This window comes from Ammospiza caudacuta, chromosome 20 (assembly GCF_027887145.1).
Source record: "Ammospiza caudacuta isolate bAmmCau1 chromosome 20, bAmmCau1.pri, whole genome shotgun sequence".
Taxonomy (NCBI): domain Eukaryota; kingdom Metazoa; phylum Chordata; class Aves; order Passeriformes; family Passerellidae; genus Ammospiza; species Ammospiza caudacuta.
The window spans coordinates 6,348,328-6,376,137 of record NC_080612.1 but is presented as its reverse complement, the minus strand read 5'-3'; the positions used below and the strand labels follow the sequence as shown (position 1 = coordinate 6,376,137).

At 42.4% G+C, this 27,810-nt stretch overlaps 1 protein-coding gene across 3 annotated transcripts in view; it reads right to left on the bottom strand.

Moving 5' to 3' along the window:
* CUX1 (cut like homeobox 1) overlaps window positions 1–27,810 on the bottom strand; it is a 273,252-nt gene that overhangs the window by 57,716 nt on the left and 187,726 nt on the right. Inside the window, exons 12-20 of one of the 3 annotated variants that reach the window (XM_058817802.1) lie at window positions 23,787–23,845; window positions 18,761–18,809; window positions 17,665–17,761; window positions 15,933–16,604; window positions 14,915–14,980; window positions 13,433–13,534; window positions 10,433–11,259; window positions 8,875–9,040; window positions 8,156–8,212 (exon numbers count right to left, since the gene is read on the bottom strand). In XM_058817802.1, the coding sequence (XP_058673785.1) occupies window positions 8,156–8,212; window positions 8,875–9,040; window positions 10,433–11,259; window positions 13,433–13,534; window positions 14,915–14,980; window positions 15,933–16,604; window positions 17,665–17,761; window positions 18,761–18,809; window positions 23,787–23,845 (2,095 nt within the window). The remainder of the gene's footprint in view (window positions 1–8,155; window positions 8,213–8,874; window positions 9,041–10,432; window positions 11,260–13,432; window positions 13,535–14,914; window positions 14,981–15,932; window positions 16,605–17,664; window positions 17,762–18,760; window positions 18,810–23,786; window positions 23,846–27,810) is intronic. The other 2 variants (XM_058817803.1, XM_058817804.1) reach the window with 2 other exon arrangements.

The following is a 27,810-nucleotide window of genomic DNA, read 5'->3' as shown; positions in this document are numbered from 1 at the left end:
CTTTCCTTTCCTTTCCTTTCCTTTCCTTTCCTTTCCTTTCCTTTCCTTTCCTTTCCTTTCCTTTCCTTTCCTTTCCTTTCCTTTCCTTTCCTTTCCTTTCCTTTCTCCTTTCCCCTCCTTTCTTTTTGGAGGAGTGCTGGGGAAAGTGCTGAAACAAAATGACATTTACATTGCACGCAACAATATTATAAAAGCTATTAAGGTACATTATTTTACACATCCTCATAATCTCTCCATACTGCTTTACTTAATTTGTGATAAAATTGTTGAGAAAGGGTACTTAATGTAGGACAGTCAGTAAAAGTAATTTATCATCTTCCCGCTTCGGTGCTCACGTTATCAGCGAACTCATTTTCTGCATTCATCATGCAATCAGCCTATTATTTGCATATTAATCAGGCAGTGGACCATGAAAGAGCTGCATCCCAGCCAAATGCTGCACTATCTCAGGAGGAACACTCAGTAATTATCATACATCAGTGTTATGATGTGGTAATTGATTATAACATCTTTCTGTTGCCCCTGGGGAGTCCCACTGCTAACCCAGCTTCAGGCATTCTGTGCAGATTTTTCTCTGAAAATTACAGAAACCATTGCTGTCCTTTTATTAATGTTTTTTACCTTTACAATAGACAGCTCTCAGAGCATTTCCAAGGTACTTTTGCCTTTTTTTTTTCTTTTTATTTAATGAAACCTTCATTAGGGAAAACACCTGTCTTGGATCAAAAAAAGTAACAAAAACCCCAACCAATCATCCCAATCAGTTTCCCCCAGAAAACCCAGTTGGGCTCGTAGATATCTGTCCTCTCTCTCAAGGTCTGGTAGTTTTTAGGTGCTGCTGTTGCTTATATAATGTCCTTCCCCAGCAAACACAACAAAATGTTGCAACTTCAATAGACAGTAATTGCAAAGTTCGCATAAAGGCAGTTAAGTTGCTTTATTTAGGTGCCAAATGAGAGGCTAATTTTGGTCCTCTCATAAAGGACAAATGAAACATCTGCCAGTTCAAACTTGCACTATTTTTAGGACCCGAGCTCCAGAGGGGCAAACCAGAGAAACAAACATTAACCACAGCTGTGGTTACACCGTGGTCAATCTCACACCTCCTTGGGGTGGGAACCATCCCAGCATCCCTTGGAAAGCAGCAAGAAAAGGGGAGATGGCTCTCAGAAGGGAGCACCTCATGCCAGAAAGCAGAGAGGGATGCTTTGACAAGGGCATGGAGAGACAGGACACAGGGAATGGCTTCTCACTGCCAGACGGCAGGGATGGATGGGATATTGGGGAGGAATTGTTCCTTATGAGGGTGCTGAGCGCCTGGCACAGGGTGCCCAGAGAAGCTGAGGCTGCCCCTGGATCCCTTGAATGCTCCAGGTCAGGTTGGACAGGGATTGGAGCAACCTGGGTTAGGGAAAGCGTCCCTGCCATGGTAGGGGTGGGACTGGATGGGCTTTAAGGTCCCTCCCAACCCAAATCATTCAGTGATTCTGTGACAAGTTGCCATCAGCAATAACTTTGGCAAGTATAAATACTGAACATGTACTATCAGGCCTTTTTTACCTCGTTTTAATTGCATTTTCTCCTTTTATTGGCTTTTTAATTGGCTGTCTTTCTCTTTTCACTTTTATTTAAATTTGATCTCAAATCCACTTTGCTTTGTTTTCAATGCAAGTTGCATTTCTCATCAGATTTAAAATAATCACTGGATTTTTTCATTTGCTGTTTCTCTGGAAGGTTGTTGGCAAGTTAAAAAACCCTACAACCCTACATGCATGAAATGAGGTGAGACAAATTCCTAAGTTTCTCTCACACCCTTAATGTAAAGGACAGGCTGGAAGATAACTTAGAAGACATTAATTTTCTGGTAATAGTCTTTTTTTTTTCATTTTGGGAATGATTTGCTATCAAGCAATATGTAACTCTATAATCAGAACAGGCTGTTTATTTCCCTGTTTCAGAGCTGCTGGGTGAGGAGGATTTCCATCTCCATTAGAAGATGGAAATAACAACCCGCACATTTGGTGCTCACACACCTTTCTCCCAGTATTTTGGGAAGAAAATAGCCCATTATCTGTTCTTTGAATTGAAAGCAAGGTAATTTCCATCCAGTGGAGGAGCATTTGGTAATTTGCTGTTGCCCAGGGAGGGCTGAGGGTACCGTGGCCATCTCCACCCCACCGATGGCCACGGGGCTGGACCTGCAGCCCCCCTCCTTTCACCACCAGCAGCCAAAAGACCAACGTGAACTCCTGCCAGCTGCCAGAGTCTTCTATCCCCACCAGAAAATCATCTGCTCCCTTTGGAGAAGCGCCTTTCCAAGCTCTTGTGCAGCTGCCAGCCCAGGGGGAACAGAGCCCGGCCGCCACCGCGGCTCCTGACCCTGCCTGGAGCTGCAGAGCCCCGGCCTCTCTGGGTGTCTGTGCTGCTCCAGCTGGGCTGCAATTTGCTTTTCCCATCTCTCAGCTCCTCGTTTTCCACCCAGCCCCTCTGTGGTTTGAGGTTGGCAGCGGGGAGGGGGTGAGGGACCCTCCCCAGGGGAGGCCGCGCGTCTCCGAATGCGCACGCAGAGGGGAAGGAAAATGCTGGTAATTAATGAAGTGAAGTAATAAGTAATGAAATTAACAACAGTGGAATTTACAGAGCTCGACTACTCAATGGCCATGGTTTCTCCCCCTAACTACATCTCCTTTTTAGCAGCTCTCATGCTAACTGCTGCTCTGTGAACTACCTGAGAAGCCCGAGGCTATAATGGTCAGGAAAGTTTCTTTTTTTTTTCAGACAGCTTAAAAAACATCTTCATTTATTAATTCTGCTCTTTGAAAAGAAAGACTTTAAGGGTAAGGCATTGCTCTGCTGCTGCAGAGGCACACTTGAACTTGCTTGGGGATCTCACAGTAAGGGGGAGTGAGTGTCAAGGACCCACATTCCCAAATTAACCACAGAAATAAAACCTAGCTGCAACCTGCCTGGGTAACTTCTCCAAAACAAATGTTAGGAGTCCATAACTGCACTTAGGAGTGAATTAAATTTGCCTTCAGAATCCAGCACAGGTCTCCTCTTTGCTGTATTAACAGGAACATTGTAATTGAGTCACAAGGAGTATCGGCCTAGAAAACAGCATTCACTCCCTGATTTTGTGTTTTATTTTAGCCCTTCTAAAAGCCCTTTAACCCTTCTCACAGCCTAGAAGTATCAGCCTAGAAAGCAGTGTTCACTCCCTGATTTTGTGCTTTATTTTAGCCCTTCTAAAAGCCCTTTAGCCCTTTTCACAGCAAAGCTGTGACCACAGTAAGGATGGAGTCATCTGCAATTTTAACCACTGAGTGGTTCCATGGACAGAGAAGAATACAACCAGGAGAGGAATTTCTCCACCAATACTGACTATTTTCAAACACCACTGATGGAAAAGGAGCAGGGCTGTGGGAGGCAACCTGGGCAGGACAGGTTTCAGCAGGAAGCAGGAATGCCCAGCTGATGGCCAGGAATCAGAGCCAATGCTGTGCTCAGAATCAACTTGAGGCACTGACTGACTTCATGCTGCGTTCCCAGGTCCCAGTGAGGTGCCTTGACAGCAATTCTCCTGGTTTTATTGATACCAGAAAGGCTGCCAGGGAGCTTTTCATGGTCCAAATGTCAGGGAAGTGGCACAGAGGATGATCACACATGTTACAGACAGACTACAACAGCTGCCCTTATGAGGGGCCAACTGATACCCTATGGTTCGAAATCAACACAGCCACAGACAACTGCTCCTGAGCCCAATCCCAAACCACACAGAAAGAATGAGGAAACTTCACCAGGATTGCCAGGGTGCTCCAGGGATGAGCATGAAGGTAATTCTTTGGCTGATGTAGCAGTTCGGCTTTGAACTTTAAAATCACATTTGCACCTAGCACAAAAGGCCACAACTTTCCCAAGTCCAAGACTCAGTAATTGGTCGTCAAACACAAAACATCTCTGCAAGGAATTCCTGCAGTCTGCTGTCTGAGTCATATGATCTCCCTTCTCTTCCATTTCACAGACTACATTAACCACAAACATTTCATGTCATACATTTTTATTAACCTGGAATGCCAGCAAATAACTGCAAAACCATCTTTCTCTTTTTTTTTTTTTTTTTTTTTTTTGATTCAACAAGAAAAACCAGTTCCAATTTGGGAAGGTCTGTCAGCATCACTGCACCAATCACTTTGGTGATGTCACAGTGAAGGATTCAGTTCTTGCTGTGCTAATCCCAGCTGTGCTCTGGAGCACCATTGCACAGCTCTGCCCACTCAAACTAACCAGAACAATGCAAGAAAAGATGATAAAACACAGGGAGATAGGGGTAAGGGCTTCTCCTTTGCCACCACAAGGCTACTGAGCTCTTCCCAGAAGTACATCAGGATGTTGTTCCCAAATTTGGGCTGCCAGCCTGAAACATGCTCTCTCTCTACTTTGTTTCTCCATGTGACAGAATTGTCCTGGTATCAGGAAAATGGGAATATCCACCCAGCACACAGTTAACTACCTGCCCAATCAGCAGCTCTGTATGGCCAACGTTACAGGAATCTGTATTACATAAATGAAAATACAATGGATACCTGGCTCTGCCATCACACCCCAATCTCTCTGTTAATATCATAACAACACAAAATCATCCTGAGGTTTTTCTGATTTGTGTTCCCAAGGGATGACAAGAAGTAATCTCCCCGTTGTTATTTTGAAAAGAAAGCTTTTATGCATATTTGAGTTGATCTAAATACAGTAGATCTCGGGTTTTTAAATCACCAGATAATACGCAATTATCTCAAGCTAGATTCTGATTTTGAAACAAGCTCTAATTAGCTCCCCATTTTATGCTGCTATAATCCTTTCTTCAACTCCCATGAGTGTTACTATTGCTAAGCAGCATGAGGTTAGGAATGATGGATGATACCCAGAAAGGAAGACAAACAAAAGGGAAATTCAAAATCCCCTGAGATCACCCGCAGCTGTATCGGCAAATGAAGATTTCCACATTAGGTCATAAGACGACCCTTACAGAAACACACACCAAAAAGGCACGTCTTCCTCCCACTGAGTATTTGCAAGCCTTTAATGTAGTATAGACAGAGTATATGTCCTTCACAGAGGATAAAGAAAAAAAGTGAATGTAAAAATTCAGCTTTCCTGAGAGCAGCAAAGGACGGAATCAAGAGCACCAAAAAGGAAACTCTGTCTCAATGTCCTATAGACACGCAGCACAAACCCCCAAAATAAAACCAACTAATAAAAGCTGTGCACAGTACAAGTATTTAGAGAAATATCTGAGCCTTCTCCTGGCACATGGCAACTGTTCAAACCCACCCCGGCTCCCATCAGCAGTAATGCAACTAAATAAGGGCCAAATTCATCAGGAAAAAATGCTGATGCAGTTGGGTGACACTAATTCAACTTTTTTTTCCATGTGATTTGGTCCATGCTTTTGACACATAAATCATTAAAAAGGCAGATTTACCCAAGGGCATTAGAGCATTTAGGTGGAAAGAAATACACAGAAAAAATGTTAGAAAAGGCACAGCAATACTATTTTTGACCACCTAGGGTATAGACACCATTTTTGTGTAAAACATGTTCCCTGAAACTTGCACAAAATCACCAAGCCTTGAGGGAAGCTCACAGGGGAAAATACAGGTAAATACCTGGCTGTCATTTTGGTATAGGCTGTTTTTTATAAAATCCATTATTACAGCTTTCAAAGAAGAAAACCAAGCTTGGCTTCCCTTTGCAATCTCAACATATATAAAAATATATATATGTTTATGCATTCATTATATGAAACACTGATGGGCCCATCTGTCTACACATGAAAATGGAAAATTACTGGACAAAAGGTGAGATTTTCATGAATGAGGTGTTAACCAAAACTTCATGATGTAGAAGTGTAACAAACTGGGCCAGAAATCCAGAAAATCTTGCTAGTTTGACAGAATAGAGCCAAACAGTAATGAAAATATCCCAGCTAATGAAAGTTTGAGTCGTTACTATGCACGTTGACACTCTGTACACTGAAGGCCTTCTTGGCAAAGCACTCAGGAGCCACTGAGTGTATTAGTTTAATTTCACTTCTTTCCCTTCATGCATTCAACAAGTTCCCAGCCAATTATATTACACGGAAAAGGCTCCAGACCTTTCCTCGTTTCAAAATTGTTCTGATTAATTTCTGTTTTAAAATTACAAGTATGCAACCTTCTCTGCCTTGATTTTCCTGGGAAATGTCTCAGAAGACCAGAAAATTGGAGCTTTCTCTCTCTCTTTTTTTTCCTCCCTGCCCTGGAGTGATGGATCTTTCACAAATGCATAATTATTATTACCTTTTCCAAACTGTTTGCTGCATTTTTAATTACAGAACAGCTGCTAATAAAAGGAAATTACCAAACTGCCCTTCCTCATTCAAATAACTTGGTTTTTTGCTCTTTTGTTCTGCCTGGTGTCACAACCTCCCTTATTCCTTCACACAGAGAAAGGCACCAAGAAAAGAACATTTTGTACAACAATTCTATTTTTAATCCTCCGAGAGGAGGTAGAAAAGGGCACGAGCCCATTTTCTCATTTGTAAGTCGGCTTTAAGGAATGAAGGAGGACAATCATCAATAACATGATTTTATTAGCTGATAGGAACGTGTCACCTCACAAAATATTAGCTCAAGGGCAGGAACTGACAAATGACACTGGGAGTGTGGGAGGGAACAAAATATCCCAGCAGCAAAACTGAACTTCCTGAAGGAAATCACTTTCAGCTCCCAGCGATCCCCCCGGGAATCCAGAGGGTGGCTGGATTTTAATACTATGGGCTTGTCTTTCCATCTTTTATAATTAGAGCTAGTCATAAATATGAAGATTAGCAATAACAATGCAGCATTTCCCAGCTCCTCTGATTTCAAATTCCCCCTAAAATGGCTACAATTAATTACTCATATTTTCCACGCCGTCTCAGGCGTTTGTGACTGTGACACTCTTGCACGGCATTGATGCCACAAAAAAAGTACTCAATGGCATGTTTTTAATGAACCATCACAGGAAATTTCCATGTTCCCTAAATGCTTGGCTATAAGTAACAATAGCCCTATGATTGCAAATAATTTTCTCCCATTTTGGTTTTGTTTTCACGGCTTGTTTTTACTGGGGGCATTTTTTTTTCCTTTCTTTTATGTATTTATTTTCAACTGTTCTCCTTAAGAAAAACGTGGACTGAATATCATCACGAATTTTCTTCTAGTAAAATCTTTCAGAATGCTAAATAGTTTCCCCAGTAGAGAGAAAAAAACCACTTTAGCTGGGATATTTAGAGTAAAGCCAGCAAGCTGCAGAAAAAAAGGAGCATTTCAGAATAGCAGAAAGGTGGAAGAAGTGCACAACCCTTCCCTGTCTGTGCCCTGAAATGCAGCAGTTCTCCAGCACAGGGCACTGGCTGTAAGCACAGAGCAGGGCACGGGTATTTTTCTGGAGCGTTTTACGTCAGCGAAGCATTTCATTGGTAAGAGGCTGTGTGGGTAGAGTTTGGTATCCAACAGCAGGAACACAGCTGTTCTCTCCTGTCCCAGCCTCCCTCCTATCCTGTGACCATCTCTAAAGCCTTCAGCCACTCACTTTCCTGACACTCAGCTTTGCTGCATCTGCTTTTTAATTTATTTTGATTTTTTGAAAATGGAAAGGAGAAAAAAATAAGGTCAGCTGGGAATATTTAACGAAGCTCGAAACAGACGTAACGTGGTCTGTTCCGCACCTTTGGATTAACAAAGCAGATTTTGTGCAAAGGAGAGTGGAAAAAAACCTACCAGCAAGTGAGGCAGCTGCAGTATGTGGATCACATTACAAACCAAGGGCTTGTTTTACAGCCATTGTCACATGTCACATTGATAAGCTGAACTATGGCAAAAAAAATCCCTTACAGAGCCAATGATCTCTAAGATCAGACAGAGTCTCTTTACTTAATATATGCAGCTAAATATGTGTGCTCCCTACATCTGCCATAGCAACAAGGAGAGAAGGAGGAATTAACTGCATTAATAAAAAAAACTGAAGGGACTCCTGTATGATACAACAAAATGTGAGAAACCTCTCAGCATCAAAGCAAACGCAACAAAAGCACAGAGAATTATTTCAGAGCAAATCATTGAAACCAGCTGATTACCTGAGCTTGCACATCCCTGCTGTAGGGAATCCTGTAATGATGTCACAGAGTGAAGGACTAGATAAGAGAGGAGAGGAAAATCAGGGAACAATAAAAGGAGATGCCAAACCACAAACTAAACAGTAAGCAGGCTCAACAAATAGCAAAGTGCTGATCTCGGCAAGGGCTCGCTGCTCAGTTAACTCATGGCACAGAAAGGTGCAGCCAGGCCAGGCTCCAGCCTGGCTTTTTGGGGTCAATAGGTACTAGGTGAAGAGACAGCCACAATAAAAGTGTCATTGCAACCCAGCATTCCCCCTTTAAAGCTCAGTTTTCCAGCTCACCTCCTGAGACAGCAATCGATATTCTCCCTGGAACAATCCAAATCCCCTGTGCAACCCTAGGAAACAGCGCACAACATTTTCCAGCTCTTTGGCCAAAATTTTTGGGATTGTGTGTCATATTCATGCCTAGATAATATCACCCTAACGAGGAACTTGATAACTGCTGCTTATCAATTACACATAAACGTTCATAAACATTCCCAGCACGTCCCCTTAGGGACTGGCTGGGCTGCCAGGGTGGGATGGTGCCACTTCCATAACGCCTGGACCAGCACTGGTGCAAGGCTGGCTTACTGCAAATTTAAAAAAAAAGTAAAAAAATACAGAAAATAGAAAAAGAAAAAAAAAAAAATCTCCTCCTCCTCAACTCAAACAACATAGTGGAATTTTAATTACCTTGTCCTTGTTGCTGCCCTTGTGCAGGCAGGACACACTGTCCCAGCTCACCATTCAACCAGAGCTGCATACGAATAAATGGTTCTCGGCCTTTTTGGGTCAATTTGCTCCATGGCTTTGGCCTGGAGAGCATGTCACTGACACTTCCTTGGGACAGCCCCAATACCTGAAGTGAAGCAACCAAGAATGGCACGTTAACACACTGGCAGTGGAAACGGGGGGAATTTAAATCATTTTGGTTTCCTTTACTGTATCGCTCAAATTGGTTGTAAATGGACAATTATAAAAGCTGTAAAAATTGGACAATTATAAAAACTGTTTTCTGTGGATGCTCAGATGGAAATGCTTTTCTTGCTGCCGTGTTGCCTTCTGAAGGAAGGTGGGTTTTTCCTGTAGGATCTGGGTGGCAGCAGCCTGGTGAGGGATTTGCATGCTTTTCATATTTTGTGTCAAACAGTTTCATCAGTTTTAACAGGAAAAACATCGAGTCCAGGCACACACAGGCAGATGAAACAGGCAATGACTGGCATGTATTTTGTTCTCAAACAAAAATAATTGGGACTTTTGAGACTAGGCCTATATTTGGTTGATTTTTGGGGGATGAATTATAACGATGTGTGTTTTCACCTGTAGCAGCGGCTGCTCCACATAAGTAAATATTTAAGAATACAGCTGAATGCAGGGGGAAGGGGGGAGAATTTCAGACAGGCAGAATGCAATTACTTGCCTGGTATTCAGCACAGGTACAAGAGTTAAAAATCATACTTAATGAAAGCTGCCATGGGATCTTTAATGACCCCGAGAGGTCAGACTTTTCATTTTACATCTTAGTGAGAAGGTAATAGTGCGATGCCAGCTCCTATTACACTTTTATATTGATTCAATTCTTTATAGGGAGAAGAAACAACAAATGTCCAACAATTTTTACAGCCTGGGAGTGGTTTTCTGGTGGTTAGGGACCCTCAAAATCCCACGTGCTCAGTGCTTAGGGCTCACAACGTGAGAACTTCAGGGAGCCTTATCTGTAATCAAACATTGCTCTAAAACATCTCAGAGCACACTGAGGTACTGAGCACCAGGTATTAGAAATGACTTGGAATTCTTGACTTCAGACTAAGGAGAGTTAGGGGATTTTCCATGTGTTTGTTTTAATGCCCTTGTGCACATTTCCAAATAATAACGAAAGAGGAAAAATGCTCTTGTGTCCATAATCTTTGCTTATAACAAAGTTAAGACTCTCCAGTCGTGACAATGGCATTACTCAAATATTCCACAAATTCATTACATTAAGCATGAAATATTGAGTCTCAGCAACGTTTGCTTCAGCTTTCAAGTTTTCTAAACTCGGGGCCCCATTCCTAATTCCAAGTGGCTGAAGCCAATCCCTGTATAAAAACCCTCGCAATTCCTACCACACAGAGGGAAACTAACACTTTGTGAGTTTTGAAATACTTCACACACGGAGCAAAACCATTTTTCCACAGGACCCCTCTGGCTCTGTAAGGAGCAGAGGGCACAATCACAACACTGGTGAAACAAGAGAGAACCACTTCTTTACCTTTTCCCCAAAGATCCTTTGGCAGATGCCATTCTTTGCTAGCTTTTCCTTGACCTGCCGCGTTAGCTCTATGGTATCCACCTCCTGGTACATATAAATCTCATACTGCTCGGGTGTCAGTGGAGGAACCGAAGGTTTGGATGGCTTGGACAAGGACACGATAGGGGATGAAGGGAGGGGGCTATTCTGTGGTGTCTCACTGCGACTCGCCCCAGTCATGCTCAATTCAGAACTCTGCGAGTACGGAGATTCCGCGTTTGGCCACTCTTTCCAATACTCGGAAGAAGACGGTCCTTGGAGCTGGCTACGATCTGGCCTAGTCTGATTGCTGACCTTTTCTTTTCCACCACTGGCTTCCTCAACTTTTATATCTTCAGGAAGAGCTGCATTTCTTCTCTCATGCTGCACAGTATTCCACCAATGGTCCTTCCAAACACCACCACGTCCCAACTCATTTTTAACATGCCTCAACATACCCTGGGCAGAATCACTTATTCCATGAAGCTCTAAAACAGGTGCCTCCTGAGGCTCCTTTTTGAGCCCAGAGAGGTTCTGCAATGCAGAGATACTGGAATCAGTGACAGATGAATGTTTCTTCAGGGATATGGCCAAAGGAGAATAGCTGGAAACCGAAGACATTGCAGGTGTAGACACTAGTTTGGGGGACAGGATAGAAATGTCAGCTTGAGATAGAGGTGGTGTTTTTAAGGCAGGTTCAAGGGCAGCCTGCTGTGCCTCCATTTCCCGTCGGGCTTGTTGCAGAATGGATCGAATTGCATCATCAGAATTGCCACTGCTAGAGGCAGAAGGCGGCTGAGCCGGCTCAGCTATGAAAAACAACCAAAAGACTAAATGCAACAGAGGAAAATGCTTTATATTCAACACGTGCTACTGTAAACATTTCCCTGACAGGGGAAAAAAAAAAAAAAACAAACCCAAAACAGGGCTGAAATACATTTCTGGATGGGAGGGAGGAGTTTTCACTAAGCAAAGATTTGCACTTTTCAAAATATTGTAAGATTTCCAAAGTCCTTCACTGGAAAATTTTGAGAGTTGCCGAAGTGCTGGATGTTTGCATGCACAGATTCAGCTGCACAAGTCTGGGATCACTTGCCCTTCCACCATTGTAAAAATTTTCAAATAAATGCCTTTGAAAATCAACCCTTCACTTCTTCTTCCCCCACCCTCACATGGTCAATAACATTTTATAGCTGCATTTACAAAGTTATTTAACCTTTCACTTCACTCTTTTCTCCACAAATGAATTTAACACGCACTCAGAACTGAACATAGCTGCATTCACCTGGACAGACTATTACAGTATAAATAAGGTGAGACCTTTTAAATTCAAAACCACAACACACAAATTACAACAAAGACAGAACTTTAGGAAGGGATGATCATCGTTATTCCACATGACAAACTAAATATGCTCCTGCTTCCTGATTTCTTGTACCACAGCCCCAACCACTGAAATAAACAGCTCTACCAGAGCCAGGCTGACACCTGGGCATCACCCTCTCCCTTATCTGAAGCTCTAGGATGGAATCACAGGTGCTTTCAGCAGAGATAAACCCCAAATGCAGCATTCCAGTGGGGAACCAGGATTTGGGTGGCTGTGCTGCAGCAGTCAGGGATGAGCAGAGACTGGAACGTGGGTGGGAATTATCTCTGCAGAGCCAGGAGGTTTTGCAATGGCATCTGCTTCTATTTCAGTCTGCACTGAGGTCCCCAGTGCTTGGGAACCAGTTCCTCTGAAAGCTGCTCTGCAGAGAACAGGCAAAGTGAGGCACCAGGTGGGAGCAGGGAACCCCACAGTGCAAGGAGTGGCCCCAAAGTGAAATAAGATTTCCAACACTCCAGTAATACTAAAACTCATCTGAATGCATTTCTGAATTTGCCTCCCTACATTCTTTCCTGTCACACACTGTAAAATACATGAAAAGCTAAGAAATAGGAAAAAAATACAGTGAGACTATCTCTGCTGTTTCATCTGCTGGTTTCACAGGGAGTTTTGAGGCCAAATTAATATTTGAAAGGAAGTCTGAGACTCTCGAATGAAACATGCTACTGAGTAACATTCTTGCAGTTTCCTGCACAAAGCCCATATTTTTCTCTATGTAATAATTTCCTGCATAAAGTCATATTATTTAGATCATATATTAACTAGTGTTTTATACTCTGCCACGAGATTAACTCAGTTTTCATTTGAAAGACAACTATCCAAAACTGTAAACCAGTATTTACTTTAAAAAATGAAATAGAAGTATTGCACAGTAATTTCTACTTCAGCCCAATAGCACTACTGGAACTCTTAAAGCTGAGAGGGCCATGAACTAGACAGAAATGTTAATTACATGACAGCATATAATGAGAAATTAGACTTATCTCAGGCTAAGAGGGATTTTTTGGGAAAGGGAATGCGTTTTGGATTTGCCAGCTCATTCACTGAATACGTTCTGTAACCAAAAATAAAATCATCTAAGAGTCAGGACTGAGTGTGCCTATCTGAGTACAGGATGTACCATGGTGCTGGGACTGGTAATTGCTGCCTGGACTGTGACCTTCACCCCAACAAATCCATCCAGCCCCTCTCCCATGCAGTTGTGTCCCTGGGGCCTGAGTGAGACAGAAGGGAAGAGAAAGCAGGAGCTGTTCCCTTTCCAAGGAGCAAAAGGATTCTGTAGGCTCCCCTCAGTGACTCCTGCAGGTCTGGAGGGCAGCCAGGAGCTCAGAGCTCTCTTTATCACAGGGAAAAAGGTGTTCAGAAATCCCACAGGGAGCAGGGCAGAGCAGAGACCCCATCATGCCATGTGTGACCTTAACTTGGGATGTCTCAGACACAGAACAACTCCAGTAAATAACAATAAAAATCTCCAAAAAACTCCTCAAACCTAAACTGAATCTTCTAAGAATATAATTAACTGACCAGAAAGCTCATGGCAATTGTTTTAATTAAATTCTGCAGTAAAAGCAGGCAGAGACAAAATGAGGCTGTACCTGTTTTCTGTACTTGCAGCTCCCTTTTGGCTTGTTCCAGGATGGATTTGATGGCTTCATCAGAGCCAGACTCTGCGGTTCGGATTCGTGTGGTTATGTTACCTGGGGAGGGAAAAAAACACAACTAATGACACCAGGAAAACTCTTATTTGGCTGTTTTTGTAACACAAACACACACTGGATGTGATACATGGACAGCACAACCTGAGGACAACTTGCACAGGACCTTTACTAACATTTACATCACATAAAAAAAGTACTTAACATAATAAAAGCAAAATATCCTCGTTGTGCCTGTCTCTAGCTGCCCCAGAATGGTGAGAACACCAGAGGAAGAACTAGGTGGTCATATATTTCTGTTCTGTGGTAACATATATATAGATCTATTCTTTTTTCCTTTTCTTTTCTTTTTTTTTTTTTTTTTTTTTTTTTTTTTTGGAGGGGAAGAGGAAATAGAAAGGGAAACGAACTGGAGGAGAAAGGAAGAAAGTTAAAAAAAAATAAGCCCAGGAATCAACTTAAAAATGGCATCAGCTGCTAGGCAAAGTAGGATGAGTATACATTCAGCCCAAAACAGAATTAAAAAGTAACTAGATAAAAATAATTTTTAACTTTCTAGAGGTTAATACATTAAGAGAAAGAGTCATTTAAATGCAGATACCATTTAAGTACTCTCCAGCTAAGAGCTATTACTTGGTTGTTTGGTTTTGCTTCTTTTTTTTTGTTTTGCTTTTTGTTTTTTAACCTCTAAGGGGAAGAAAAGGAGGGAAAACTGTGAGTGCTACTCCACTTAACTGCATTTTCCATTATGAGATTATTGTTTGTAAGCAATTGAGGTAATTTGTGACTGGAGTCAAAATAACTACAGACTTTTGATGTACCTGCCTTTGTTTTTCCTTCTTTCTGGTCTCACTAAAAGAAAATCTCTGGAAGTAATCTATGACAAAAATGTGCAGACTTCCTGTTCAGTGGTAATTTATGGATCTGATGTTCACTTATCTTGTTGCCTTTTTCATATATAATACTGAACTAAGCATCACACTAATTTAGCAGTGTATTAAAGTGGAGTTTGTCAGCGTAAGCCCCATGAGAAGAAAGAAGTAAGCCTAGAGCAGCAGAAGCAGTATGCAATTGATGTTATAACTGTGCAACTTTCTCCCTCCAAAACCATAAAAATAGCAAAGAGAGCATTTCAATAGATCTGATGACTTTATAAAGCCACTTCCTTTACTTCTCTCTCTTTATCTGTTTTGCAGGGGGGATGGAAGAACTATCCAAACAGGGTTACGTTAGTACAGCAGCAGCAGAATTAGAAAAAGCAAAGTGTTCATCTAACCCATGGTTTGTTTTATACTTACTGTCTGTTTTTCTATCAGATTCCAGGCCAGAATCAAACTGCACAGTTTTAAGGAAACACACAGCTAAAGCACACTCCACTTCCTAGGGATTGACTGCAAAGAAAAACACCTGCCTGTGACGTACCTTCAGCCCCATTTCTTCGTTTCGGTACTTCCTGAAATAGTCTGTTCAGGTTCTGGCCTGGATTCTCTGTTGAAAAACAAGTTTGGTAAGAACAAAACAATCAGGGGATGGTTGCTCTGACATCACGGGCTGTGTGACATGAGGAGCTGGCAGCCTGGCCCTGAGCTCTCCTGGCCCCTCGGGCCCCTGAGCAGGAGGAACTGGCTACTTGGGAAGAAGCAAGGCTGGCTGATTTGTTAATAAAGATTACAGCTATGTTCGGAAAGGAGATTAGACAGATATAAATAAATGTCTAGAGATACCAAAAATGAAGAGGTTAAAGATGGGCAGATAATCCCCTCAAGTACAATCATCAAAAGGAAGAACAGATTATAAATCTAACAGTGTGTGCTTCCAATTAAACAAAATCTAGGAAAACCCTGCCTGTCCTGTCCAATATTTCTTGACTGTAAACAACTTACTTTTCAGTTTCTCTAAATGTAAATCTCAGCCTTAAGATGAATCACAATGAAATGCATGTTACTTCTTAAAATCACTGCCTTAAATATGCAAAGCTGCTTTAAACTGGGATTGTGTTTTAATTACTCATCTCATGCATCACCTGCCCTATTTTGTCAGAACACTTTGGGGGAAAAAACATAATCACACAAGACACCACAAAAGCCTGGTCTCAGTAAATAACCTCAAATAAAAACCCCCAAGTTTTTCTGAGGGCTGATACCCCAAGTAGCTGCTGACCCTTTTGGCTCCGTGCTGAGCTGTGGCACGGAGGGGGCGACAAGTGAGGGCTGTGAGTGTCCCTGCTGCTCACTCCTGCTGACAGGCACCAACCAGTGGCTAAAAAAAGCACAAGCACAGATACGAACCTGCCTGAGTGCTGCAGAGCTGAACTTGCTGCACCTGGCACCTGACGTGGGTGAGAGCAGCAGCAGCAGTGCACAAACAGCCCCGGATGGAGAAGCTCCTGGTTTGGAATGTTTGGAGCCAAGAGGAGCAGGGGGGGCTGGGGAGCTCTTACCTCTTTGTCTGCCCTGGATGCTGCGAAGAGCCAGGATGTTCTGCTCGTCCGACAGGAACTGCTTCATCTTATGAAATGGCTCCTTGCCTCTCACAGTCAGTTTATTCCATGGCTTTGGCCGGGCCAGGATCTCACTCACAGACCCTTGTGACAGTCCCAACACATAATGTCCAAATATCCGCTGTCCAATATTGTGCTTGATCAACTGCTCTTTCACCTGACGTGCAATTTCGGCCGTGTCTATCTCCTCGCCTTCGGAGATGCTCCCAGCACTTTCTGACTGGCTGGGAGATGGGGCCATGCCATTTACATCCGGGCTTTGTTGTAATGGACTTTGGGAAGATATGGAGTTTGTGCTGTATGGACCTGTTGGAAAAATCATGCTTGTGCTTCCTGCTTCCTGCATTGCCTTGGAGTAGAAGGACTGCATTAGCTGTCGCTGGAGGAGAGAGTTTAGTGCAAATTTTCCTGTGGAGGCCAGGGGTAAGCTGGGGCTCGCCAGGGATGAGCTGAAAAAGTCTTGACTTAAACCCGTTGGTGAGAACTGGTGTGTACCATTAGTATTGGAAGCCTGCTCCCCCGCGTTGCGGAGCAACTGGGAAGGAGGGGAGGCCGGCAAGGTTGCAGGACGCTGACTCTCAGGCTGGTCTTTCCCTTTTCTCCTGGCTGACCCTACAAGGAAGGTCAAACATAATGCATTATGGGGGGTCAAAGAGGGAAAAACCAAGATAAAAAAATGCAAAGTTTGCCCCGCAAAGGGAAAAAGTGCAGATTGACACGGGCCAATGGAGTGGCGGTGGGAGTTTTGGTTTTTGTTTGTTTTTGGTTTGTTTTCATTTGTTGGGTTTTTTTATTTTTTAATTTTTTTGTTTGTTTCATAATTGAAAATTTTTAAGCCAAACAAGGCCCCCAAAACAAACAACATGCATTTCATGTTTGCACCTTTCTTGTATGTTGCAGCCTGGAGAATCCCCCTTACAGACATTAACACTAGAACAGTTACATGAAGTGCAGTGATACAGTTAAATAAATCCAGTTACAGACAGCAAGTCTCTCTGTTGTCTCTCATTCAAGATATGACTCATTGGACCTGACTGAACCCAAATGCAGCAAACATTTACATTTTGGAACAAACCAATTTGAATAAAGGAATAACCATTAGGTGGATGCACCAAGATCGCTCAGTTAAAAGTCATAAAACACTTCAGAATTCAGTAATCCCAGGGCCAGTGACAACTTTTAACTTTCTTCCAGCTGCAAAAACCATCATTCAAGAATCTGGAAATTCCATGACTTGCCATTGAAAAAATGTGCACACAAGATGTAAAAGCCCACATTAGGAAAGCCAAACAGCAAACACACTTCGCTGGGAAGAAAGGATTTTGTTTTCCCAAGCTGACCTGCTGGTGGTATATCCAAGTGTATCAGACAGGGAGACTGTGATCTACATGCATAACACTGTGTGTGGGGGAAGGAGATGGATTTGTTCCCAAAACACAAGACAGCCTCAAACACTGGTACAGCCTGTAATGCCTCTTCCTTAATAGCCTCTCTAACTCTTACTTCAATATCCAGCCTACAAAACTACAGAAATCCAACGTTACGCAGCGCTCCTGTTGCTCCTCAATCCTCCTGCCATGCATGAGCTCAGCCACTCAGCTCTCACTCAGCCCTCCCTCCCAGCACAGGCCAGCAGAGGCACCCAGGAGAGGCAGGATTTGGGTGGACCTACCGCTCAGGTCGCTGTTGGTGATGCGCAGCGTGGCGTTCTCCGACTGCAGCGAGCGGTTCTTCTCCAGCAGCAGCACCTCCAGCGGCTTGGATGCATCCTAAAGGAAACCAAAGGGGGAGGTTTGTTTCTCAAAGCACTGAGAATATCATTCAGGCACTCAAAGGGATTTCAGAGGGAAAAAAATTAACAAAAAACCAAATGTTTGACTGGTTTCTAAGGGCAGTGAGGGAGTTTGCTGGGCACAGAGCAGCAGGAATCACTCCAGGCTCTGGTGGGAGCCACGGAACAGATTCACTGTTTAATTTTCATTGTAAATCGTTCATCAATTCTGCATTATTTTGAGATGTGTAACGGAATGTTTTCTTAATCCTACTTATTTTTAAATGGCCCTGGCACACTTTCAGTTTGACTTCTTTTAATCTAATTAAAACAAGAGTTAAGATTATATTATTCCTTCTAGGTCACCGGACCCAAGCTAAGCATTTCCTTGACAGGCTGCATTTCAGCAGAAACAGTTTGTTCAAAATAACATCAGTCAGAGAAACCTGCTATTTACTTCCCCTAAATCTAACCCTTGGATCATTAAAAAACCCATTGAAAATTAATCCCAGGATATCAATATTCAGTTTGGATTTCAGAAACAGGAATTTAATTCATAACCTTTAAACTGAAGTAAGATTAATTTGCTGGAACAGCAGAGCTTTCTTACTACTCCAAGGTTTGTTTTCTTTTGTGAAAAGAAATTTTCAAGGCTAACAAATACTTAAAAATGCTGAAGTCCTTGCACAGTGTGCTGCCTGTACAACAACTCCAACATCTTTAAAAGACTCAACTTCACAACATTCTGGTTTACCCACTCCAGCACAGCTGAAATGTCACTTTGTCCTTGACCACTTAAATGAAATAACCAGGCAAAGAAAAAAACAAACCATCCAGTTCAGCTTTTTACATAAGAAAACATCAGGGAAAGCAAGGATGGACCCAGAAGCCTCAACATCAACAGGAAACTGTCAATGTCAACAACAAGGAATTGCAAGACAAAATTTTTGTTAATCAACTGAGCTACTGAATAAGTAAGAAAACAAAAGTTCAGTACCTGCGCACCAGAGCTTTCAGATGGTGCAAACTCCATGGATTTCAATATACTGTAGAAGGCAGAAAAAAGAAATTATTTTCTATTTCTCCTTTTCAGAACAACTCCACTAATGAGCATTAACATTATCATGTCCTGTTCTCCAGTAACACCACAAGTGATGACAACTTTCCTTGCAGTAACACAATCTCCTAATGAATACAGAATAACTCCTCAAATCAGTTATTGGATAAGAAAATTTTCTCGAGCATCATCTAAATCATTCCATATGCAATCCCACCAGGCCAGTTTAAAGTGTAAATTTAAAGGTTAATAAGGATATAACATTTTAAGCTGTCAGAAACAATATAAATTTGTCTGTGAAGCTGGAAGGGAATGAGGAAGTTGTAGCAAAGCAGCAAAACAGGGGAATCACCACTACAGTACAGCACTTTACAGAATAAACTCCAGCTCACCAGCAAGGAAAATATGCACAAATAATCCTCCCAACCAAGGCACTACAGGCTAAAAGGCAGTTTTTCATTTTAATAACCCCCTCATTCTATGGCAAAGGGAAGACAAAATGGCCCAATATTTCTTAAGAAATATGAAAGATCCAAATATTTATAAGTACATTAGGAGCAGAATCTGATAGTCTCATTGTCAATATTTTATACAAATAGTGAGCGGTTCAGAGGATGTCTCCCTTCAGAGGCTCTCAGTTAGAGCTGTGTCATCTGGCAAACCAGAATCTTACAGGAATCCAGACTTATTACTGTACTTTGTTGGATAATTTTTTTAAAACCAGCCTGCTGCAGGCAGGACATGAACTGCCTCAGACTGAAGCAATAAATGATTTCAGCTTCTTACTGTTCAAAGACAACATTCATTTGGTGAAGAAAAACGCATAAACACATATAGATGGTGTTTACACAGCATTTGTCATGTGTAAAACACCAAGAACTCTGTGAGCAGGAACAATCTGGTTAATCATGTATTAAACTGCATTAAATGCTGTGGATCATGTATTAAAGGTTTTGGAATTGCCCCTGGATCTCTGGAATGTCCAAGGCCAGGCTGGATGGAGCTGGGAGTAACCTGGGGTAGCGATGGTGTCCCTGCCCATGGCAGGGGGTGGCACTGGATGAGCCTTAATGTCCCTTCCAGCCCAAAACATTCAGTGATTCCATGAAATGTGGAAACTGAGAGGAAAAAAGGGCAGAAGTTCAGTATTAAGACACAGGAACTGGTTCTGGATGCCATGAGGAGTTAGCCAGGCACTCATTAACTGCCTGAACCTGTCCCTGGATTAATCCAGAGTTAGATGTGCATTAAGTGACTCTGGAAATCAGGTCTCTGGGCCATTCAAGATCACTCAAAAGTTATAGCAAACTCAAAGGGAAAAAAGACATTCTGAGAAAGAGACCTGATGTATCTTGCATCTGTGCATACTCATTGCACACAGGGTTAATTCTGACAGGCATCCCTGAAATACAGTAATTATTGAAACCACAATTTTCTGGCAATCAATTTCATTACATGGCATCACTCAGTGTCACCTCCTGCCTGGCTGTGAGGTGGAGCCATCACCCCATACACAGCACATAAAGTGATGTTGTGAAGACTTTATGTGGGCACAACAGCTCAGCCAAGTACAAACTCAACTTTTTTGTGCTACCAGTGGATTTGTCCCAGTCAAGGGGACAGGATATGGACTAATGGCTTGAATTCTCAGAGACCTTGACACCACTTTGACATCCCAGAGGTGTGACTCAGGTGGCAAATCCCCAAAAGACAAAGTGTTTCTAGGCACAGCTCTGCATCCCAGGACTCCAAGGTGCTGGGGGAGATAAATGCACAGAGACTCATCCAGGCAAAAACCCCAGCCAGGTCTCTGTTCCCATGAATTCTGCAGGGAATGGCCTCTGGAGGACCAGCCAACCCTAATGCACATCCTCATGATGCCCAAATGAGGAGACTCATCTGAATTTCAAACCCAGTTTGAACAGTAAATTATCAGGTGGCAAACATCCCATGGGAAATCCCATTTCAGCTCAGAGCAGTTGTGACCCCACTTACCACACGTGGGTTTGCCACGGGGAGCAATCCAGCAGCATTCCAAACACCTTCCTTCCTCCTGGATGAGGCCAAACCAGAAAAAGCTGCTCTCTCCCAAAAGGAGCAGATGTGAGAGGTGCCCTGAGCACACAGTGCTGTCCCAGAACCAGGCTGACAATGGGTGGAAGCATGAACCTGGTGATGGTTACATTTGGTTCTCCACACCAAAAATCTGCCTCTAAAGCCTGATCCTGTCATCCCTCTCTTGCACAGGTGAAGCATTTTGGTTGTGAGCATCTGCTGCCTGCTGGGACCTTCAGGGAGGATCCTGAGTTTCCAGTGAGATTGGTGCAGGAAATGTGTATTCAAACCTTGGCTGAAAACCTACTGACCTCTGCCTACCTGAAGGGGATTCTTTGCTAACTGAATTAACTTTCTGACAATTTCACAGGTAATTTCCTACATAGTTGAAACACAAAATATACTAAAAATCAAGCTGATGGCACCTCTAATTGCCCTAAGAGGAATATTCACTCCAGCAGGTTCATTTTTAAAAGAATGTAAAAGTTAAACATGTCAAAAATGACTCTCCAAATGTGTCACAAAAGACACATTCTCCTCAGGAAAATGAGGAAGCACAACGTTTCTTCTTTGGATTCCACGAATATCTTTGCCCATGAGATCTTGACTCAATCTGTGGCTCAAGATCAGTTACCTGCTTTTTAAAGAAATGATCTTGTGACTTGAATCTGCACATCTAAGAAGACTTGAAAGATCTGACTGTAAAGCAAAGTGTGCATTGGGACAGCTTGACTTTCTGTTCGTCTGATCCTGACTGCAAAGGCAGCAGGGTCAGCCCTGTCGTGCTACTTGAGAGGGAGCTGAAGGCACACACAGAGCTCTCAGATCTCAAAAATAGGTTTAGAAGCCATTGGGCACAAAAGGCAAGGCAGAAAGTGAAGAATTCTCCCATCCCAGATCTTGACATGGGCCCAGCTAAGTTCCTCCAGTCAGGAGTTGGGCTGATATTGAGACCCTCAGCCCAGCTTGCCTTTAACACCCCAGAAAGGGTTAAAAAAAATACATCAGTGCCAAAACACCTTAAAAATTCATTCTATTCCTGCTGCACTGACAAGATCTCTTTTCTCTAGGTGCAAATGTTACGAGCAGCTCATTTCTGTCAGTGTTGCAGGGCACAAGGCAGGTGCAGCAAGATTCAGTGTGAGGGCTTCAGATTTAGAGCAGCAGATTTTTCCAGCCTCATTTACAGCAAGTCTCAGTTCAGATCAGACTGTCACTGCCAGGGGATGCACTCAGAGCCCTCAGCACAGCACCTGGATTACGTGGAGCATGGGAATGGTGTGAGCAGCTGCTTGGAGGATGCAGCACTGCTAACATCCTCAGTGCTCTCTCAGAGGGTCTCAACCCTCAGACCCTTAACAAGCCAGCTATCAATCCACAAATTAGGGATATAAAAGCTGGAACAGCTGGGAAAACAGGGTTAATTTACTGGCACCCAACCAGTGCCACTTCCAGCAGAGTCTCCCATTTATTTCTCTGCAGGCTCATCCTCAGCAGAAGCACCATGTGAAGCCTCCTGTGTCACAATTTCTCTGATCACCCTTACCACCCCTGCTCTCATGTAAGTCAGTGTTGTAAAAAGAAAAAAAAATTAAAATATTGGTATTATCACCAGGAATACAGGGTTAGTATTTAAAGTATAAATGCAAAGTAAGTGAGAATATTCAATGAATATATTGAGTTCTTGGCACCTTAAGTCTGGCTTTAAAGTCCTGGTCCTGTTGTATTAAACCTTTGCATTAAAGCAGGTAGGATTCCAAACTCATTTGTTGTTTCAGCACATTTACATTTAATATCTTATGCAAGAAGCTGGAAAGTTGTAGCCTTATTTGCATTCACTGCTTTACACATGAGGACACAAACTGGCTAAAACCTGAAGCTGTTCCCTTAACTCAGGAGAGGACGTGGATGTATTTACCCCTAATCACTAAATGATGATGCTATTTTGAGCCCAGGTAATAATCAGGTAAAATAACCAAATAAATGGTCAATTCATTTAATTCCAGTGAAAATTATACCCCTGCATCAGGGTGTGCTGCAGCTGGTGGTGAACCAGAACCTCAGCCAGCGTGGCTTGAATAAATCAGCACCAGGGGCTGGGCAGTTGTGGGGCTTGCAAATCCAAATCTGCTTTCCATATTCTCCAGGGATGTGTAAACAAAAGCACATGACTACCAGCCTCATCTGAAATACCTCATTAAACCAGGGAATGGGTTATTTCAGCCTTTTTAAAACACACACAGAAATGCCAGAATGATGAAAGAAGAGATGGGAGTTTCTCGCAGTTATTTAAACCTTGACACTAAACATATTTCCAGTCAGAAAAGTTCTCTTCTGAACCTGACAGCTTATCTTGTTATAGTTTAAAATGAGGCTCTTTTAAGTCTCTTAAGAAAATCCCTTGAAATAGGAAGAGGCTGTTTGTGGCTTTAGTTTAAAACCACAATATATTAGCAAAAATATACAGTGAAACAAGCCCAGCATTAAACTGGTAAGTGCTGAGCACTGGCTGGCAGGAGCAGAGAAAAGGTACCATGGCCAAAGGCTCTGCATGTCATTTTTGGTCCACATGACCCTCAGCTGTTGGCTGGAGACTTTTAAAGACTGGTCCACCTAAAATACCACAGATTTTGAAACTTTTTTCCCTTTGTGGACAATAGTTTCAGTGGCTTTTATTTGTGGACGTGTTTTATTTGCTATTGTGATCCTCTGCTGCAACAAAAAAGAGCACTCTCAGATATAGCAGTTCCACTGGTTCTGGATGCAATTTCTGCCAATATTCCCAATTTCCTCGTCTTTGTGGTTTTGACTGAATTTTTTATTGTTCCAAGAACACAGATTTGTGGCTTCATTTAACAAGCACTGTTCAACCAGAGTTTGTGAAAAAATTATGTAAGCATTTAACACTTACTTTAATTCTTTCTTAACCTCTTCATAATCAGCCTGTCCTTTCAGTTTTTCTTCCAGTTGCTTTAAAAGAGAGAACATGGATTTAATTATTTACATTGTTTTTTTTTTTTCTGCAGGCTTTGAAAATCATCTTCAAATTATTCCACATATACAGCAGCGCACAAGTGAGGGTTAATGACTCATACCTAATTTACATATATTAGAAAACAAACTATAACCAATTAAACGTAAACACAATTATACCTCGCTCATCCTTTGTTTACAGAGTGCCAAGCATGACAGAATTCAGTGGGTCCCAATTTGGCTGCTTGCAATGTCACTGTCATGAGCTCAGGGAAGAAATTGGGATGAAGGTATTAAAAAAAAAATAAAAAAAAATGGGGCAGCTGAAATTTTCAGGGAGATTGAATAAACAAGCAGGATGCTTTGGCACACACTGTATTCTTAATAAGACAGTTCTTGATAACCTTATCTACATGATAAAAAGAGCAGACTGAAGAAGCTGTTGTTGACTGGAAGGCTCCTACAGCACCTCAACAGCTGTACCAGAGGTTTTACAAGCATTACTGAGCAGAGAGGGAGCATTGAGGCCACCCCAGCTGCTCTGCCCCACCCAGGGTGGCCCCAAAGGCTGAACCAAACCCCCTGCCACCATCCAGAATGCAATGTCACACACTTGGACCTTACCCAGCTCCCACCAAAGTGCTCATCACTACGGGGTAAATGCTTCAGGAGGCCTAAAATATATTGATACATAATTGATGCAGTTATGGTGCTTGCAGAAGCCACATAAATTGCAATAATTTCTTTGCTTAGGGCAGGCACACCTGATCTAAGCAAAGAACAGAACTTATTGGCTTGCAACTTCCATGGATAAATTCAGGCTAACTCTGCTTCAGTTCATTTTTGGTGTTAAAACTGGCACAGAATCCCAAAGGTCACGGGAAACAGAAATAACACAAGGACGTATCACCTCAAAGACAGAGAATCTACTTTGAAAAGGAAAGGAATAGATGACATGAAAAAGAAAAATAGGACTTTATGTCCAGGAGAGGCTGCCTTCAGGGGAGAAGGGAATTCAAGATCCGACACCCACTCTGGGGCTGCTCTTTGGATGCAGGAGGAAGGCAGGGGAGGGTTGCTGGAACTTAGATAATTTTAGCAAAGCTGTTTAAAATGCAGCAGCCCAGCTATGGGGCATGGAGGCAGGGCTGGGGAAACACAATTGGGAACCTGCTCCCTGTGCTGTCTTCCCTATAAAGTCAGTGTGTGGGTATCACAGAGCTGAACAAACCCCAAAATGATGCAGCACAGCAAATCCATGGGCTGAGTCATCTCAGTGATTTAAATGAGGTTTCTTCAGATGCCAACAGCAGCATGGTGGGGCTCTGTGGGACTTCATTCTGCCATTTTTAAAGGATTTCCTACCCAGCCCTGTGCAGCTCTCACACTGCTGACATTTCAGCCCTGCCATCAGCACAGCTGTTAAGGAGCAGTGACAAAGTGGACAGCCAGGTTACCAACCCACAGCCCTCTCAAGGCCCTGTTCCTGCTGTTTGCCACCACAGCCCAGCATCCTCAGCACTGCTGAGACAGGAATCTCCTGCAGGAACAGCCACCCTCAAGGAGCAGCTCTTAATGGACCCCAGGAGCTGCTGCTCAGTGTGGAATTTGCACTCTCTGGGATATTGATGGAACAAGAGGCTTCTTATAAAGGTCTCGTGTCTTTTGTCATCAGTGGCTGTGCAGTCATTCAGTTGTGTTAAAAATAAAAATGAAATGTCTGTTTTAGCTACAACCATTTTTTTTCACCTGGAATAGATACAGGGCAAGTTTCAGTAGTTTTTTTCTGGCGTGTCTTGCCTTGCCAAATTCCAGTTATTTTCTGGAACTATAGGAAGCACTGACTTTGCTTTAGATAGCAGACAGTGCTTCAGGAAAATCCTGCTTGATGTGACCAGGAAAATCCTACAAATACTAAAGATATTGGAGGTTTTGATAATTTACAACACATGTTGAAATCTCATTGTGGGGATGTACTACATAGTCCCAGGGCCTGAAGTTTCACATTTTGAGGAGGGTCAGCTACACCAGGCCAGGAGCTCCAGCAGCTTTTCAAGCTGCAGCTCAACACTGAGCAAGACACAGTGACTTCAAGGAGGTGGAATTTTTAGTGCATCAGGTCAGGCTGGAGAGGGATCTCTAAATGAAACCAGTGAGCCAGAGAGCCCTTGGTGCTGGGAGGAGACTCAGCATCAGGGCTGAGAGTTTTCCAAGTGGTCACAGGCAAGGGGAGGAGCTGCCAAACCCCAAGACATCCTTCTGCCTTCCCTGGTTTTGTCACTCCGTCCTTCTGTCTCTGCAAATCCACTGTAATTCAACCTTTCCTTAACTCTGTGACTGGTAACATTTTGGGTCTGGAGCAGAGGAGCTTTTACAGCAGGAATAAATGACAATTTATATCACTTCTCAGTATGAAAAGGACCAGAAAAAATTTAAAACAAGCAATACCCTGGATTAATATGTTAATTACTTATGCAAGGGTATGCTAAGAAAACAGCCTTTTTTAGAAACAGAGTAAACCACAAAAAAGCTAAAGATTCCCATTTTAATGGAATCTGTATTAAATGTAATTCTGTGCAAGGAAGTGCTATACCCTGGAATATTTAGGTACAAAACACAGGTAGAAAAATAAAGAAAAATAAGAGATATTGACAAAATGCAGCTGGTTTGGACTCTCAGGTACTTGCTACAGCAGTGTGACAACCAGCAATATTTTACTTTGGGTTGTATAAAAAACACACACATCCATCATTCCCAAGTACCTCATACAGAGATTGTTGCCATGGAAAACCTGCACCTAAACATCTCCTTTAGTAAACAATATAAACTAACAACTGAGGATGCAGTGCCTGGGTAGAAACAGAACATTTAGGCACTTGGCATCTTCCCAGTCAATGACTGTTTTAAAATGTATTAGTATGGTAATTGTCTCCAAGAACCCTGTAAAATGCACAGAACATGGGATAACAAAGGTTCAAGCTGTGAGACAATCTGGAGGAACTAATATCTTGCACTAAATATCAACCTGGTTAATTCAGACAAAATATATACCAATGACCTCCAACACACAAAAATGCAGGAGCCAGAGGGCAGAAGGAATGGACTGGTGGCTTTCCTGCATATTCAATTTGCAAATATCCCATGTTAAAGAATCATCTTGCATCTGAGGTGTGAATAAATCCATGTCAGAGCATGCAGAGATTGGGTCCCTCCTCATGTTATTTAGAAAATACAAACACTACTGTATTATTAACTAAACTGGCACAGGTAAAGAGCAGGGGCTGTGTTGAGGGGTTTAAAACATTTCAATAACCATTAGATTAACATTGTAGTGCAGTTTAGAGTGATCAACTACATTACTGAATTTTAACTGGGGAGCAGAGACATTCTAGCACCCAGCCACAAAGGGTTAATACAATTAAAGTGAGAAAAGTCTTGTTACTAGAGGACATGTTTTGATTATTAGATCAGATGAAGATAAAGAAGCAATAATTTTGAAAGTATTTCTGTATTGTTTCATTAAGTCATAGAGTATTAAACAATTCCCCCAAGATACAGGTTGAGAACATTGCTTTAATTTGTGAAAACTGTGAGTTGTTTTCTGTGGAGGCAACCATTAAAATCTCTGTTATTTCAGAAGCAATTCCTCCATAATCAAATAGGAGATCAGCACATTATCACTGAGATTTGGTGCTTTGTACAACCCGTGCCTGGCACAGACTTTCCCAGCACTTTGAGGTGAAAGCAAGTATTTGGAAATATCTTTATAGTTGCAATAAATAAGGTTAAAGAGGGTTGAAATGACCAAAACTTTATCAATAGAGGCACTGCTTCAGCCACTATCAACAGAAAGCTAAATACAGAGCATTAGCCAGGCAAGGCTATGAGAAAATGGAAGGAGATTACTGAAATGAAAATCAAAGACTTGCTCTGTCATTTCTATGATCCTACTCCCTTTGAAG